The following is a 17,907-nucleotide window of genomic DNA, read 5'->3' as shown; positions in this document are numbered from 1 at the left end:
GTCTCCAGCGCTCACTGAACTGCAATAACACGTACACAGAGGACGGGCCGCTGTACCGGTCGGCCATCGGGGAGTCCACCGTCTCTCTGGAAAGCACTCTCAGGTCAGGCAAGAGCCGCAGCAGCTACCTGGCTTACACACTCAGGTACAGCACATACACGCACTGACCGCATGGCAGCTTCTAATGCACTGCTGCAGGGGTGGTACGCATGGAGACTGTGTGGGGGATGGGTGTGTGTGTGTGTGTGTGTGTGTGTGTGTGTGTGTATGTAAGACTGCAGTGCATGGTCGTAGTTGGAGGTGTGGTTCTTTGTATGAAACCTGTCTTTCTGTCACTGTGAAGCATGGGTAACATTGCCCTGTTTTTATGCCTGTTCTTCGTCTCTGCATGTCTGGTATTGCATTTATGTCTCACCCATACTAATGCTTCACCAAGGCCCAACACACACACACACCACACCCCCCCGTCTTGCCCTCAGTTCTGACCACTACCACTTCCTACAGTTTCGTTTGGTGACTTGATGTGGTTCTGAGTGCTCCTCTAATTTCAGAGGCTGGTTCTCTCTCTTACCCACATGCATGCTACCACAGAATGGCATTCCCATCACAGTTCTGCCTGTATGCAAAAGCATGCAAGATCTGCAGATGCATGGCATTGATGCAAAGCACCTCATTGACCCATAGGCAAACATGATCCAACACAGATAAAGATCCTCACCAGTTTAACAGAATACCTGGATCCATCCACACAGCGTTTTATGTATGTTTCAGCTGTTATTGAGAGTGTAATTCATAATTTTTCCAGAAGCTGGAGATGATGTTGTTGTTTGCTAAAGCAATTTTCATGACACGAAGAGTGAGGTAAGTCACTCAAGAGGGTTAAAACTGTCTGAACATCACTGTGGAAGTAATCCCATCTCAATCACTTGCCATGAAGTTGTCTTTTTCGTACAACTCAAGTGTCAGATGTTGAACCATCTATCTTGTGCAGCGTGTGCCGTTGAGTCTGTTTCCCGCTGAGTGGCTGCCGTGGCAGGCTTAGGTGTCTTTTGGGGCGGAGTAGTGTTGCATTTACCTGATGTTCTAAACGGTTTTACAGAAATCAAAGTTGGGTCTGACTTGTACACCCAGGCTCATAAAGCTGTCGGCTGGGAAATATGAGCTGACATCAGGGTCAATGAGCTCCAAAGCCCCGCAGGGGGGAAGAGGAGGTGTGACACGCTGACATTGTGTGTGGGTGAGTGACAAGAGACAGTGTGAGAGCGTGAGCAACAGAGGAAAAACCAATGAAGAGGTAGACAGAGATTGGAAGAAATAGGGTAGTATTTAACAGCGTTGTGGTGGTAAATAAAAAGGTTGGTAACCTGTGCTCTTCCGTCAGGTATCACCATTAGGCAACCAAGTAGATGTGGACATTATTTTCAGAAAAGCATTAATTTATGTGTTTCCCCATTGAAATACACTATTTTCTATAACTTGCATCAGATTGATACTATTTTCTTTGACATATATTGTGAATTTATGCAATGAAAATTACATCAGCCCTAAAAAACTGTGGGTGGCATTTGCGACTGGGTAGCGTAGCAGTCTATTCCATTGCCTACCAACACAGAGATCGGCGGTTTGAATCCCTGTGTTACCTCCGGCTTGCTCGGGCGTCCCTACAGGCACAGTCAGCTCTGTGCATAACTGTAGTCCACTGACTTCCGGTTTCTACTGCAGCAGTCATACCAGTTTCCTGTTTGTTGGCGTGTGCTATTGACAATGACATGTTTTTCACAACGCCTGCAAGATTTATCATGGATAAATGTCAATGACATGCACAGAATTGTCGACAAATTTTCACCTGCACCTACCAGCAAACGGGTGAAAGGTTTCAAGTCATACATATCAAGTTAGGTCCACAATTATGAGGATGAGGATACTCATCCTCATAATTGTGTAAATCTTGCAGGCATCGCGAAAAATATGCCATTGTCAATAGCACACGCCAAAAAATGGGAAACTGGTGTGACCGCTGCAGTAGAAACAGGAAGTCAGTGGACTAGTTATGCACAGAGCCGATTGGTCGTGTCTGTGGATGGGAAGCCGGATGTGGGTATGTGCCCTGGTCACTGCACTTGCGCCTCTTCTGGTTGGTCGGGGCACCTGTTCAGGAGGAAGGGAGAACTGGGGTGATTAGCGTGATCTTCTCATATGCTACGTCCCCCTGGCGAAACTCCTCACTGTCAGGTGAAAAGAAGAGGCTGGCGACTCCACCTGTATCAGAGGAGGCATGCGGTAGTCTGCAGCCCTCCCCGGATCAGCAGAGGGGGTGGAGCAGTGACCGGGGCGGCTCAGAAGAGTGGAGTAATTGGCCGGATACAATTGAGGAGGAAAAGGGGGTAAATTAAAAAAAAAAGTGGGTGGAGTAATAGTCTGCAAATAAAAAGGTGGGTAAGCTGCATTTACTCTCCACTATGCCACTAGGAGTGGGAAAAAAAGAAAGGCAGAGAAATGGTGAGAGAGTGAAATGAGGGGGGAAAAGGAGAAGGAAGGAGAGGTGGAGAGATTGTGCAGAGGAGGGAGATGGAGAGCGATATAAGGGAGTGAGATGTAGGGAAGGAGGAGAGGTTGGAGCAGTGTAAATGAGATTTAAGGCACAGGCAGACATGCAAGTATGCACACGCCGCACGCACACACACACATGCGCACACACATGCGCCTACATACATGCAGACTGCTCTCCCCTGTGGCTGTCGGTGTGTCTTCAGAAGCTTCTCTGGGATCAGACAGGAGACAGATCAGAGTCTCCAGTAGCTGTGGCCCTCCAGCTACCCTCCTAATCCACCTTAGAACAAATGGCACAGGTGCGAACAGGTACCGGGAGAGGGGGAGTGTGAAGGAAAAAGGTGGTTAGAGATGGAGAGAAAGCGAAAGAGCGAGAGATGAGGTAACAAGTGAGAAAGGAAAGGAATTAAGTTGGGCAGGAGAGAGTAAAGGAGCAAGAGAGAGATGACTAGTTCAACAGAAAACGACACTATGAAACTCCTCATATGTTATTTGATATCTCACACAAATCTTAGTTTGTACCAACAGTAACGGGGTTTTGTGCTTTGAGGTAAAATTAATTTATATCTCATTTACAAAAAAAAGTTTCAAATCTTATTTGGATTTATTTCATGGAGTGCGGATTCTGACCCCTGAACTTTTTTTTTCATACGTTATTGTGTCAGTACATATCGTTGACTCATTTCCTGTTATTTAAACATCTTGACACAAATTTTGACCTTTTTAACTTTTTGTTATCCTTCATCCATATGGAAAACACAGTGCATACATAAACAATAAAGTAAGTCCCAGTATAAGATAGTGTAAACCTCCATACATACATATTCACATGTCTATACAGTCATGTGTGCACATGTATGAACATGCACATCATTAAAAGCGAGAGAAAAAAAAGGAAAGAGAGAAAGGTGAGGCTTTGATGATTCATTATAGAAGTATGCCTACTACTGCTACTGCGGTTTTCTATTACACTTTCACATTTATTGCTTAAATCATCCTACAAGGTATGATCCGTCGAATATGTCATTAATATTTACATAATATATAGTTAGTCAATTACCTTTACTTAATTTAAAGAAAGCCCATCTTTTTTTCAACAACTTTTTGTTCTTATTGATTTTGTAAGTTATACCTTTTCCATATATGTCCTCCAGGCCCACCCATAGAAATGGTTGGGCCCCTGAAAAGGTCCAGTGAATGGGAACCCCCCCCACCCCAATCTGCTTTACTCATATCAATGCATGTTCGTGCTCTCTCTCTCCTACTAAATGTGTAAACTGAGAAAGACATACTTGGTAACGGGGGGGGTACGTAGGCACACACGATGATAGAACTCTTTGACACACTTAAACACACCAAGGTCAACAAAGATCTGCTACACGTACACCACACATTTCTTAGTAGCAAATGCAATTTCTTACCTTATGGCTTGTTTTTTGACTCTTATACAGCCATCTTCCTTGTCTCACTGGATGTCCTTTATAATGTCTTTAAAGTTGGTTCACACGTGCTCACACTCAATGGCAGGTTAGGGTTTGCCATTATCATTACTTATATTTGCTTCTGCTTCCGGTGTGAGAAGATGGCGGTGCGAATTCACGTTTGCAGCGGCCTCACCCAGTATCGGTGTGGGAAGGTGGCGACGTGAATTCATGTTTGCAGCGACCACACCCAGTACCGGTGTGGGAAGATGGCGGCACGAACTTTTGTTTGCGGCGGCCTCACCCAGTACCATCTAAGTTTGTGTCTTTGTTTGATGGCTGGGAGAGCTGGCGCTGGATCAGCTGGGAGAGCTTTCTCTACTGTGTCCTGTGGGCCCAGGGACCACGGCCCTGCCTGGAGCTGCGCCCAAACAGGAAACACCGAGGGCGGTCTGACAGGACGTGGAAGCGGGGCAGGTTAAGCTAATTGCTAGCCCATGCAGACCAGCAGTGCCGATAACACTGAGGGCGGTCTGGCAGCGGCCTCACCTAGCGCTGACTGTGTTTTTGGTGTCGTCGTGTGGCGTGCAAGAAGGTGTGTCAGTGGTGTGTGGCTGGGAGACCTGGTGTTGGATTGGCTGGGAGGGCTTGGTCTGCTGCATCCGGTGGGCCCAGGGACCGTGGCTCTGCCTGGAGCTGCACCCGAGGAAGAAACACTGAGAGCGGTCTGACAGGATGCGGAAGCGGGGCAGGCTAAGCTAACTGCTAGCCCATGCAGTGAACTTTTTTTTTTTTGGATATATGTGTTTTTGCAGTTTTTGTAGTTTTTCGTAGTTTGGATATATGTGTTCTTGTAGTTTGGATATGTGTTTTTGTCTTTGTGTTGCACTGCTGTGGGCTGGGGGAAACGATATTTCGTTTCAGTTCATGTGCGCAGGTGCATGGAATGAAATGACAAATAAATGTTCCCGATTCCTGATTTAGGATGAATATTATTGCTGGCCTCCATGGCCCCCCCTAGTGGCTGGGCCCCAGAATACTTCCCCATTATGTGTGCCCGTGATGTCCTCTATTGTTTGTAGCCACTTGTTTACCTAAGGAACTTCCAGTTTTTTCCAATCCTTTGTTATTTGCTTGAGTGTCGTAATTCTCAGGATCCAAAAAAGATATAATTCTTCCTTTTGCAAGCTTTCTGGACATGTTTCAAAAGTATGTGGTGTTTTTATAGATACCCCACTTTCCCGAACATCTGTTCTATATCTGACCAGTAGGTTTGTATTTATACATGTAAAGAATATATAGGTATATGGTCAGCATTGTTTTCCCCACATTCCCTCCAGCAACTGGAGCTGTTTCGTGTATCTTTGGATATGGTTGGATACGGTCGATGGGGTTCTAAAGTACCTTATATTCATCTTCCAAGCATATCAAAACCATGTTTACTGGCCATGTAGGTTTGCACATACAGTGCTGCTTGAAAGTTTGTGAACCCTCCAGACATGGTCACTGTTTTTGTAAAAAACATTAAAATAAGCTTATTACACATACATCCAAATCCCAATTTGTAAAGCACACCTTCCAAATAATGGACACACACACAAAAAGCGATATATTTTAATTATTTAATTCAACAAAGGTGGTTTATTTCACAAAAACTGAAAATTTAACATGTGCAAAAGTATGTGAACCCTTGTATTAGTAGCTTGTGGCTCCTCCTTTTGCAGCCATTACTTCAACCAACCGTCTTCTGTAACCACTAACCAGTCTCTCGCATCTGCTTATGGGGCTTTTTGCCCACTCCTCCTTGCAGAACTCAGCCAGTTGAGAGAGGTTGGAGGGACATCTGGTATGTACCAACTTCTTCAGGTCTCGCCACAACATTTCAATTGGATTAAGATCCAGACTTTGACTGGGCCAATCCAGAGTACGAATCCTCTTTCTCTGAAGCCATTCCTTTGTAGTTTTGCTGGAATGCTTTGGGTCATTGTCTTGTTGCATAATCCATTTTCATCCCAGCTTCAACTCCCTGACTGATGGCAGGAGATTCTGGTCAAGAATTTGTTGATATGCCGGAGAATTCATGGTTCCTTGGATAATATGGAGTCGTCCAGGTCCAGAAGCAGAAAAGCAGCCCCAGACCTTCACATTTCCACCACCATGCTTCACTGTTAGGAGGAGGTTCTTTTATTCATATGCAGTGTTGGCTTTTCTCCAAACATGTTGGTTTTGATTGTGACCAAATAATTCTATTTTGGACTCGTCTGTTCTGAGAATGGACTTCCAGAAGGCCTCTGGTTTGTCCAAGTGCTCTCTGGCAAAGTTGAAATGGGCAGCTTTGTTCTTTTTTGAGAGCAGAGGCTTCGTTCTAGCAACCCTCCCATGAATGTCATGGCTATCAGGCCCGTAGCCAGAAACATATTTTGGGGGGGGTCGGGCAACACTGCCGAAAGCTACCGGTAAATAAAATTCCCACACTGTATACTATAGCCTAATACCCAACCGTACAGTAAATGTCAACGTATTAATGGCTCATAGATAATCGTCAATACATTAATAAATAAAAGTGGGTCTTACCTTATAAAAGCAGGTCCAATCGTCTTTTTTGTCTGCAAAAGATGTCCAGTACCTCTTCCAGCATCACCACAATGTCTCTGTGCTCCGAGAGCAATGTCAGTCCATTAAGTCGTCTTTCCGTCATTGTACTGCGCATTTTGTCCTTGAACCTTCCCAGACGGGAAAAACTTCTCTCGACATGGGCACTTGTGACAGGAAGCGTGGTCAAAACGCGGAGAAGCTTGAAGATGCTTGGAAACAACTCACTGTTACGGGCATTTAATGCCTCAATGGCATTTTGTGGAACACAAGTTGCATCTTTCCATTTATCCCGCCAGGTGTCAATTTCTGACTTTACAACTTCCAGATGCGGTGACACTTCATCAGGATACAGGTTGGAGAGCGCTTGAGCTGAGCTGTCGTTCAGCATGCTGACCTTAGATGGCAGTAAGGAGCAGAGGTTGGAGATCACATTTCTGTGTTTGCTGAAGCGTTCCTTCATCTGTGATGAATAAAAGTCAAGCATGACTATGAAAAGCTTTTGCCAGTAGTGATTTTCACAGGCCTTCAATGGATCCTCATTGCAGTCCATGCCTCTTCGTGGTCGAAATTCAACCCCATACTTGGCTGCTTGGAAAGAGGTCTCTGCCTGAACTCCATCTCAGAGTTAGCCCTCATCTCAACTACCTGCTTAATAACAGCATCAGCAACTGAAACGCAACTCACCAAGTCACAATTTTCCTTCTGACGGAAGGTGGACAGGTGGTAGGTTTTTGCAAGCATCTTCTCACTCACATTCATGGACAGCATGAATTCTGCATTGTCAATTGAATTAAAGAGCCGAGTCGCTTTGACAGATGTGTCTCCTGTGAAGGTTTCACTGATTTTCTGCAGGCTGGATCGCACAGGGTCTAAAAGCTCGTTGAATGTAAATATTGCGTTGTGGCGTTCGACCCATCTCGTTTCACACAACTTCGTCAGTCGCGTTTTCTTGCAGTCGGGTAAAAGACGCTCCGTCTCGTGTCGCAGACTGCATGCAGACCGCAAAACCAAATCATGGAAAAAAGTGCAGATTTCCGAGACAATTCCAAAGCAATTTCGCACCATTTGTACAGTGCAGTACTTGTTTAGGACCAAATTCAAACTGTGGCTGGCACAGTGCACATAAACTGCTTGCTTGTGCTTCTCTTTGATTTTAGCTTGGGCGCCATTTAAACGGCCACTCATGGCAGATGCGCCGTCGCATCCCTGGCCACGTAAAAACTGTAAATCAATGCCTGCATTTGTCAACTGACTTTCGATTGAATTGGCGATTGCCTCCCCGGTTAAGTTCTCGATATCAACAAAGGACAAAAAATCCTCTCTGATGCTATATTGGCTGTCATGCTGGTTCACGTATCTGACACAGACAGAAAGCTGCTCCCGCCCTGAGACATCTTTCATTTCATCTGCCAACACAGCGAAACACTGCGCGGAGTTTACTTTCTGCACCGGTTTGTTTGTTATCACATCTCCAATTATGCTGATTATTTCATTTTGTACATCAGGACTGCAGTAGCTAGCGTTTGCTGCACATTTACTCAAGTTTTGTAACCGCACTGTGTCGCCAGATGTAGCCCTAAACCTGAGTAAAGCCCTGAAATTTCCGTCATTGTGAATTGGCTCATTCAATGTCACTGGTGCTGAATCAATATCACCTCTCAGGGCGAGTTCTTGGCGACCGCAAAAAATCAACGTTGCAATGATGCTTTTGAGTTTTTCTGTTTTCTTGGACTCGCCTTTTTCTCTCAGAATCTAGCCTCAGTGAAATTGCATCCATTTTAGTGTTGAGAACCATTTGGAAATTGTCCGCTTTGAAACATGCATCCTTGTGATATGCCTTTTGTGCATGGTCTTTGAACGTCTCTAAAGCATGTTTCCAGTCTGAGAAGTGGACATTAATTAGCTTGCCAGCTTTTCTGTGCCCTCCCTTGCCCACATGCTCGACTGCAAACGCAACACAGTGCTTACAAAAACAACCGTCGGACCTTGTTGAGTACACTAGCCAGCTAAACTGGTCAATCCAATGACGTTGGAAACGTAGTTTACCTCCTAGTTTTGTAGGGAATGTTTGTCCGATATTGGCCGTCCAGTCCAGTGAGTATATTTCTCTTCTCTGTTCGTCTGATATTTTCCCACCAATATAATCCACAAAGTCGTGTGAAAACGTTTCCGAGGTAGAGGACGGCGGGTCTGCTAACTCTGGCTCCGTTTCCGAGGAGGAGGGCAGTGGGTCTGCTAACACTTGCTCCGGGAAATCGGTAACGTTAGTGACCAGATCATCTGTAATGTTCTTGTTTTTTCTTTTTTGAGTCGGGACACGTTGAAACAAAAAAGTCACTGATTTTACGAATATTAACTTTACTGCTCTTGCCTGATTTACAGGTAGCTTTCGGCGGCTCCATTGCTTTTGAAAAGCAAACTATAGATCGACCATTTAGCTAGCATAACCAGTGGCAGGTTGCTTAGCTGACTCGTCAGACCCCTGAGCCAATCAAAAGCGTGTGATTTTATTTGTTTTACGAAACAGACCAATAAGATACATCATGTTTGGAAACAAATTAACTGACAGGTTTAACGTCTGTCAGTCACGATAGATGCAGTGTATGAGTAGGATAGAGGGGCGGTGACAAATAATCAAAACGATAACTAAATAATTATTGGTGCCATTTCAGACAGGCCGTGGGGTTTCGGGGGGGGGGTTCAGACACGAAAACCACCTACATGGCTACGTGCCTGATGGCTATTCAATTTTCGTCTGATTGTAGACGCATGCACATTTGTCCCAGATGCTACCAGAGACGTCTGCAACTCTCTAGAGGTGATGTGTGGGTTGGCCTTTACCTGATTTATTATTTTTCTGGTGCTTCTGGGTGATAGTTTTGATGGGCGTCCACTTCTAGGCAGAGTTGCTGTCATGTTGAAGGCCCTCCATTTGTAAATTATTTGTCTTACAGTGGATGGATGGAGCTGGAATCTTTTGGAGATGGTCTTATATCCCTCCCCAGATTGATGGGCTATCACTACCCTCTTCTTCATGTCCTCGGATATCTCCTTTGCTCTCGGCATTGTTGATTTGTATGGGACCACAGTGGTTTGGTTGGTTTCCTCTCTCTTTTAATTAGTGCAGGCCAAACTCTTTCCCAAGGATGTCTCATTTCATTGGTCTGCTTAAATGATTAATTAAGCACCCAAATGTGTTTCACCCGAGTCTGTTACCTGCTTGACTTAACCAATGCAGCTGGGGGTTCACTTACTTTTGCACATACACTAATTCCATGTTTCATGTAGTTTTTGGGCTACTTAAACAAGTCCCACTAAACAAGTACATGAAATTGATAAACATATATCTGACATTTCATACATAAAAACTGGTGATGATAGAATAAGAAAATCATGGTAAAACAACAGAAAAATCTAAACTGCTCAAGGGGTTCACATACTTTCAAGCAGCACTGTACATGGAATTTGACTCTGGTTTCGTGGCTCTTTCAGTGTACTTAACATAGAATAACCACACTACAACACGACAACCTTCAGATATATACACAAGGATTGACTTTATACAAGCAAAAAAAGAGGTGATAAAGTCCAATGGTGCAGAGAATGTATCAGAGATGCACATTCCTTCTAGTAGGGGGATCTTATGTATAGGAAAATACCTTTGAAGCTCTGATTCCACTCATTATGGGGTATAGTTTTTTTTAAGGTGCTTTTCCCATTAATCTTAAATCTAGTATAAATGTTTGATTTTGTTTTCCCGAAGCACTTGGTAGATTTATCCAGTTGTACAAATCATGTTTTTCTATCTCCAGGGGGAATTGTCTTACCCTTTGAAACAGTGAACACTGCACTTTAAGCGAGTGCTTTTGTTTGAGTCTCATGTTTTCATCTTCTTTGTTACCAACAGAAGTGAGTGGTTTCAACCGGGAGATGTGCAGCGTCTTTTTTGTGACAGTTGTTATGAAGAATGCACTTGAATTGAGTTTGAGATGCTAAGCTCTCCTCTTCTCCGCCTCTGTCTTCCTTTCATTCCTGTCTCTTTCCCTCTTCCATCATTTTTCCCCCTCTCTTAACCTCTCTTTCTCTCTCTCTCCCTCCACCCTCCTGGATTTTCCTTCTCTCTCTTCTCTTTTTCCCTCTGTCTTTGTCTTTCTGTTTCCAGGGATGACACTGGTCAGAAGCCCAGTGTGTCTTCAGGAGCAGCTAAAGGACACACAGACCTGGACAGCCCTCTCTTCCATAGGAACGGCAACAAAGGAGATGGTGAGATGTGATAAGCTGTAGTCAATATGGACAAAGATGGTGGGAAATACAACCACAAACAAAAGCATCGTACTTAATGTGGGAATTTTTTTTGTTGTTATTGTTTGATTAGATTTTACTGATCAAGTTCTCTTTCCCCACTCCATGTCAGACTCGGACACCGACAGTGAGTTGTCGGCGGATGAGAACAGCTCATCCTACGCCTCCTCCCACTCCTCTGACAGCGAGGATGACGACATCGACATCAAACCCAAGTGGAACAACGAGAGGCAGCCTGTGCACAGCACACCCAAAGGTACACATACGTCCTGTGTAACACACTCCATAAAGCACGACACCAGCACTGCTGCAGGTTTTACATCTGGAGCAACAGATGATGGCAATGGCCGACCTGTCAGAATAGAAAAACAGATTGAAAACCACTGGTTTAATGAGTAGGGCGTGACTTCAACACTTTCAGGGGGAAGATTTTGAATCACCTAGCGTTCCCGTCATTTGTGCTCATAATGCTAAGAGGCGACTTGAACAACGGTGTCCACCAAATAGCATCCAGTATGTACACACTCCTACAGAAAAGATATTGTCGGATATGAAATTGATGTTCTATTCAAAAGGAAAAAGGCCGCCATAGTTTTTTACTGTGATTAAGTATCTTTTTCCAAAGCATGGTAAGGATGGGTCTTGTAAATGTACATAGTCTTTGAGAAATCTTGTATTTTCTCATCCTTACTCAAGGCACATTAGCTACCATGCATCCAGTCGTTATTAGGGATGTTGAGTGATGAGTGTCAGGTACCCTTATTTAAACTAATTCATTCATCAAAAATATAACTATATATATTCAGATACTGTGGACAGATTAGACAGATGGAAACATAAACTTGAGTTTCAATAGAGCTGGGTTGAGTTTGCCTCCTGGGGCAGCACAGTGGCCCAGTGGTTAGCACGGTTGCCTCACAGCAAGAAGGTCCTGGGTTTGAACCCCAGGCTGTCCCAGGTCCTTTCTGTGTGGAGTTTGCATGTTCTCCCTGTGTCTGCATGGGTTTCCTCCCACCGTCAAAAAGACATGCATGTTAGGGTTAATACTCCTGTCTGTGCCCCTGAGCAAGGCAGTGGAAAGAAGAACTGGAGTTGGTCCCCGGGCGCTGCAGCTGCCCACTGCTCCTACACAATAGGATGAGTTAAATGCAGAGAACACATTTCACTGTAACCAAACAACTGTACAATGACAACAATAAAGTAGCTTTCTTCTTTCTTTCTTCTTTTTCCCCTCCTAGTGGACTCTGTGTCCAATCACGTGAGGCCTTACTGGCCGGTGGAGGCCACCACTGCCAGTGACAGCGAGGATCCAGGTGGGGTAGAGAGGCTGAGGGTAGAGACCAAAGTTAATGTAGAGCTGCACCCAGAGAATAAACTCAACCAGATGGGGGAGAAAGACAGGGAGACTCCTCAGGAGCGAGACAGAGAAATGCCGTCCAATGCAAATGAAGCAGCGCCTCCTAGCCAAGCCAACAGCAACACCAACCACCAGCCGGAGCAGAGAAAAGGTTAGAGAAGAGAATCCACACTTCAGTCTGCATGTTTGAATTGAATTGAACTCAACTCAGTTCAGTTCATTTGAATTCAGTTGAACTAGAATTAAACTACACTAGAGCGATGTAAACTGAACTGAACTAAACTGGATTGAACTGAACTGTTTGGTTCGCCGTTGCTCCCCTTCAGGTATTTTAAAGAACAAGATCAGCTACCCTCCCCCACTGACCGACAAGAACATGAAGAACCGGCTAAGGGAGAAGCTGAGCGACTACAACTCACCCACCATCACCTCATCGCCTCCCAACAACCACAACGCCACCACACCCACTTCCCCCCCTCCCTCCTCCATCAACATCATGACCCCTTCATGCCGGCCTCCCTCGCTGGCCTCCAACGATGGGGTCCGGCCCGCTAACCATGGCAACAGCTCGGTCATCAAGCCGCCCGTAGCCCCACGGCCGCAGGTCTCCATTCCAGCCTCGACCGCCGTCTACCGGGAGACCAACGGCAGCGTGGCCATGCACCTGAAGTCAGGCACAGTCAACGGAAGCAACGAGTCCGACTCCGAGTTAGTAGTCCTCTAAAGTGTTTGTCGCCTGATGATGATGATGTCAGAGGCAGAGTTACCGCTCCCAACTCAAATCAGTTTTTTTTCTCCACCTGTTCCGCATCTTATTTTCACATGTAATGATATTCAGCATGATTTTTCTTTATTTAGTCCGTGATGGGACCAACTTCAACAACATTAATGTAATAATCATAAAATATTTTGGTGCAATATAGGTGGATAAAAAATATCTAGCTAAGCCATCAGAGCTAAGCAATGAATACTGCTTTGAGTAACAAACATTGGTCTCTTGTCTTGTCATGTTGCTATATCACATGAATATCAATAGCATTCAATAGTGGGCGTCCGGGTAGCGTAGCGGTCTATTCCGTTGCCTACCAACAGGGGGATCGCCGGATCGAATCCCCGTGTTACCTCCGGCTTGGTCGGGCATCTCTACAGACACCCGCAGCCGTGTCTGCAGGTGGGAAGCCGGATGTGGGTATGTGTCCTAGTCGCTGCATTAGCGCCTCCTCTGGTCGGTCGGGGCATCTGTTCGGGGAGGAGGGGGAACTGGGGGGAATAGCGTGATCCTCCCACGCGCTACATCCCCCTGGTGAAACTCTTCATTGTCAGGTGAAAAGGAGCGGCTGGCAACTCCATATGTATTGGAGGAGGCATGTGGTAGTCTGCAGCCCTCCCGGGATCGGCAGAGGGGGTGGAGCAGCAACTGGGATGGCTTGGAAGAGTGGGGTAATTGACCGGGTACAATTGGGGAGGAAAAAGGAGGGAAAATCCCCCCAAAAGATGTATTCAACATAAATTTGAGATCGTTTTTAAGATTTTTATAACCCCTGTTCAGCTTGTGATTTGCTGTGTAACATGCATCAGCTGACCGTACCGGCCAGCTGATGCTACCTTGCATGCATCGTAAAGCAAATTCGCACCTGATCTAAAAAATGAGTCGTGCGTAGCATGAATGAACGCCAGCGTCCTCCTCTGATGCTGCATGAGAAACACTCACTTCCCTGCACTCCTCTAACCTTGCATGTTCTCCATCCCTCTTCCTCCCTCCCTCTCTCCTCACATCCCTCTCTCTATCCACCTCTCCCTCTCCTCACATCCCTCTCTCTATCCACCTCTCCCTCTCACCTTTCTTCCTGCATCCCCTCGCATCCTTCCCTCCCTCCCTTCCCTCTCTCCCGCTGACAGCGGCAGTAACGAGACTTCGATCTGACCTGTTAGGAAAACCCAGACCAGCCTGCCCTTGTGAGAGAAGGAGGAGGAGGAGGAAGAGGAGGAGGAGAAGGGGGTGGCGGCGATCACACCCCCCACAAGAGGAGAACGGAAACGAAGAAGATTTGAGGATGGAGGAGAATCGGAAGGAGGGCTGTTTCAGCAGCGGTGGAGGCCTCGGAGGAAAGAAAGAGAGGGTCCGACTGTGTCTCGAAGTCCGTTTCTATCCATCCCTACATCCGACCGTCCACCCTTCTTCTGGTGTTCCCTCTCTCTCGAGAGCAGTATTAACTGCAGACCTAAAGACTGCCGAAGTAGACATGACGAACAGTAGAAAGAGAGTAACAATAAAGGGAATGATATGTTCGACCACACCAAGTGATGGACATTGGTCCAAGAGAGGACAACATGAAACCTCCTGTGCCAAAACCACTAAAGGAAATGGAGGTGTGGAATCGGAAGAAAAAAAGAAGAGCTTCATCTCCCCCGGCGTGCTCTGTGAACTCCTGAAAGAGCAACATCTTCCTCTGTGCTGGATTTTTGGGGTCTTTTTTTATATTACTAATTCCCACACTAAGCTAGGTTAGAGAGCAGGGCAGATAGCAGATCTCTAGCCTCGACTCCATGGGGCAGTTTTTGCCAACATTGCCACAGATGCACGGCTGACTCTTTACTGACCGGGCTCAGATCTATGCCGGCACGGTCCTATTTGTAGTCTAAATGGATTACAAGGAGCTACAACACCCATGAAATGCACAAAAGGAAGCCCTGCATCGGGGTGGAGGCAGTGGAGGGTGGGGGGTGGTGGCTAATCCCACACTGTAATACATTCTCATTTTAGACAGCAGAAACTTTTTTCACCAACCTGCCTCGCTTTTGGATAACGGCTCGTGCACCGTAACAGGATTTGCAACCTGGGACTCGTCTACTTATTCATTGTGGACACCTACGGACGTGACGTGACAGGCTTACCAAGTGGCCTTCCCTTGTCCAACCTCAGACGGACAGTTTTGTGGCCTTTCACCGCGGGTGCATTTAGAGTGTAATTAATGTGTAGATATTTCTAAAAAGAGAAGAATAAGTGGTATATTTTGAACTGAAACTGTGGAAAGAACAACAGAGAAGTGTTTGCAGACTGAGAGACGATCGTCAGGCAGAGACACTTCCTGATGGGACAGCTCATCGTATCCTGATGGGACAACTCATCCTATCCTGATGGGACAGCTCATCCTATCCTGATGGGACAGCTCATCCTATCGTATGCTGGCTGAACCGACTGACAGCAACATCTTCCTGGGATCAAATGTGTGCCTTTGTTCCATGAACCCGGCATGAGGCCTTACATATGAGTGCGCCCCCTTGAGGGCAAAGCACCCGCACTCATATACACACCACAATTACATAGAAACACACACACACACATCATCTCTCTCACATATGAAGACATTGAATGCATGAAATATGCATATACACACTCACTGTGTGTACACATTAACACACACACATGTGCATGTCATGCGCCCAGTGTGTGTGTGTGTGTGTGTGTGTGTGTGTGTGTGTGTGTGTGTGTGTGTGTGTGTGTTATGCAACCCAGAATGTCCTAAAGTGTTTGAACAAAGTCGCTCTTTTTTTTTTGGCCCAAATGAACGGTAATTCTGTGGGGTGGGACCCCCGGGTGGGACCCCCCCCCCCCCACTGTTCAAAACTGTGTCTTTTTAAGCACTACTCTGAACCCTCAAGCCTTCTTCTTTTCCAGTGTCCTGCTCTGCCCGAGTGTCGAGTCCAACACCCTACTGGTTACCAAAGTACAGCACGGCGCACAGCGTGGTTGGGGTCCGTTCACTTTGAGCTCCGTGGAAAACGGAGACGGATACTCACGCCAGTGTTTATGTGCTTCATTAAGCGCTCGTTTCCATTAATTTATTAGCGGGGATATGAGATATCCGCCGGGAAAATGGCATCGGCCCTTGAACAAGTTTTTTAGGGGTTTATTTTTTTTAAATATTACAATTTCAAGAAATTCAGTATTTTTTCTTCTAAAACAGGAGTGTAGCATTGTGTAATAAAGCCCGTCATAGAAAACAAAACAACAATAATATCTGTTGTTCACCATCCTCTTCCTCAGTGGCTTAGTAGGAAAGTGAATTGACTCCAACCCCGGCAGTGTACCGCACCCGGTTAACTCAGTGTAAAGTTCATGTAACATTTGCCACACACCCTGTGCTGACTTACCAAACACACACACACACACACACACACACACACACACACACACACACACACACACACACAGGTCTTTCACACACACACACACACATCTCCCACAAGTCTTATGCACACACACACACACACGCGTCTCACACATCTCTCACACACACACACACGCACATAGGTCTCACACATCTCTCACACACACACACACACACACACAGGTCTCACACATCTTACACAGACACACACACACACACACACACACACACACACACACACACACACACACACACACGTAATTCCCCGTTCAGTGCCCAGTGTTGTGTACTGGTGTTATCAGTGCTCTCAGTAAACATGCTGTTGTTTTGTTTTTGTTGTTTGTACGATCCAAGACACTGGAAATGTTTTGTAACATATTGTATATTTATTTTTTATGGTTTGAAGACACTGGAAAAAAAAGATGATTGTGATTGTAAAATTAAAGATGACACGTTGAATTTTAGTCTGTCTCGTGTGAACATTTCGGTCCCGGCATTGCGGTTCAGAGCCTCGGCACTAGGAAGACGATGAAGCGGGGGACCGTGCGTCTCCAGAACATGTCTGCACAGGGATTCTGCAAACTGTATTGTGCAATTACGGTGATGTTTTGCATGTTTTAGTTTTATAAAATGCAGACTGTCACACTGCACTTACACCGTACCTGAGCAAAGAGCTTCTGCTTGTCTTTGGAGCAAGAGCTGAACTCAGGATCTACATTTTGAGAGGGGAAGCCAGTTTACAGTAAAATAAAGAATCCTCAGTGAAAAGACAACAATACCGTGGACAGGGGAAATGGTGGGAGGAGAGATGGGGGAGAAGGCTTGAATGAATCAAACAAACACTGTGATTTCCAACAGTATAGAGGACACTGAGGGCCTACCGCTGTAGTATATACCACAGAGAAATTCTCCATACAAGGTCATGCAGAGAAGAGAGAGAAAGACAGAGAGAAAGAGAGTGATAAGGTTAGTGTGTGTCTGAGTCAATGCTTTAATGCCTGCAGGACATGGCTGTCTCCAAGTCAACATGTTGTTTTGCTTCAGTCAAGACTATATTTGGGGACACACACACACACACACACACACACACACACAAGCATGCTAACCCATTCATACCGGTAGGTGGACACTGTAGATGTAACACACACACAGTCTGTCACTATCTGCGTGTCTCTCACATCAAACTGTCCAAGCAGCCCTTACAGTTCCAGCCAAAAGCAGCCATGGCAGAATATGTGCCATATTTACCCTGCCAACAAGATATTGCACATCATCCATCCATTTACTAATGCAGACGACATGTTCTAACTAAAACGTCTCTCTCTGCCCTTGACTTAGGAGACATTGAGAACATGTTGAATGAGGGGCCTTCGGGGCTGCTGCTGCGTTTCAGTTGCAATCAGGAAAGTGACACGAAGTGGTTGGGTAGTACCTCGGGTCTCCCAAAGTCGTTTTTTTTTGGGGGGGGTCGTGTGTGTGGGGGGGTATTTGGCCAATTACCCCTCTCTTC

General features: G+C 45.7%; 1 protein-coding gene across 1 annotated transcript in view; it reads left to right on the top strand.

Annotated features, from left to right (window-relative positions):
• The window catches only part of celsr1a (cadherin EGF LAG seven-pass G-type receptor 1a), a 149,381-nt gene extending 135,196 nt beyond the window's left edge, over window positions 1-14,185 (top strand). Inside the window, 6 exon segments of the mRNA XM_056276325.1 lie at window positions 9-145; window positions 10,729-10,829; window positions 10,981-11,124; window positions 12,107-12,376; window positions 12,552-12,933; window positions 14,158-14,185. Of these exon segments, the coding sequence (XP_056132300.1) occupies window positions 9-145; window positions 10,729-10,829; window positions 10,981-11,124; window positions 12,107-12,376; window positions 12,552-12,933; window positions 14,158-14,185 (1,062 nt within the window).
• Window positions 14,186-17,907: the final 3,722 nt, after the last annotated feature.

Source organism: Lampris incognitus, chromosome 3 (genome assembly GCF_029633865.1).
Source record: "Lampris incognitus isolate fLamInc1 chromosome 3, fLamInc1.hap2, whole genome shotgun sequence".
Lineage (NCBI taxonomy): Eukaryota > Metazoa > Chordata > Actinopteri > Lampriformes > Lampridae > Lampris > Lampris incognitus.
This window is presented reverse-complemented; position numbering and strand designations above follow the sequence as displayed.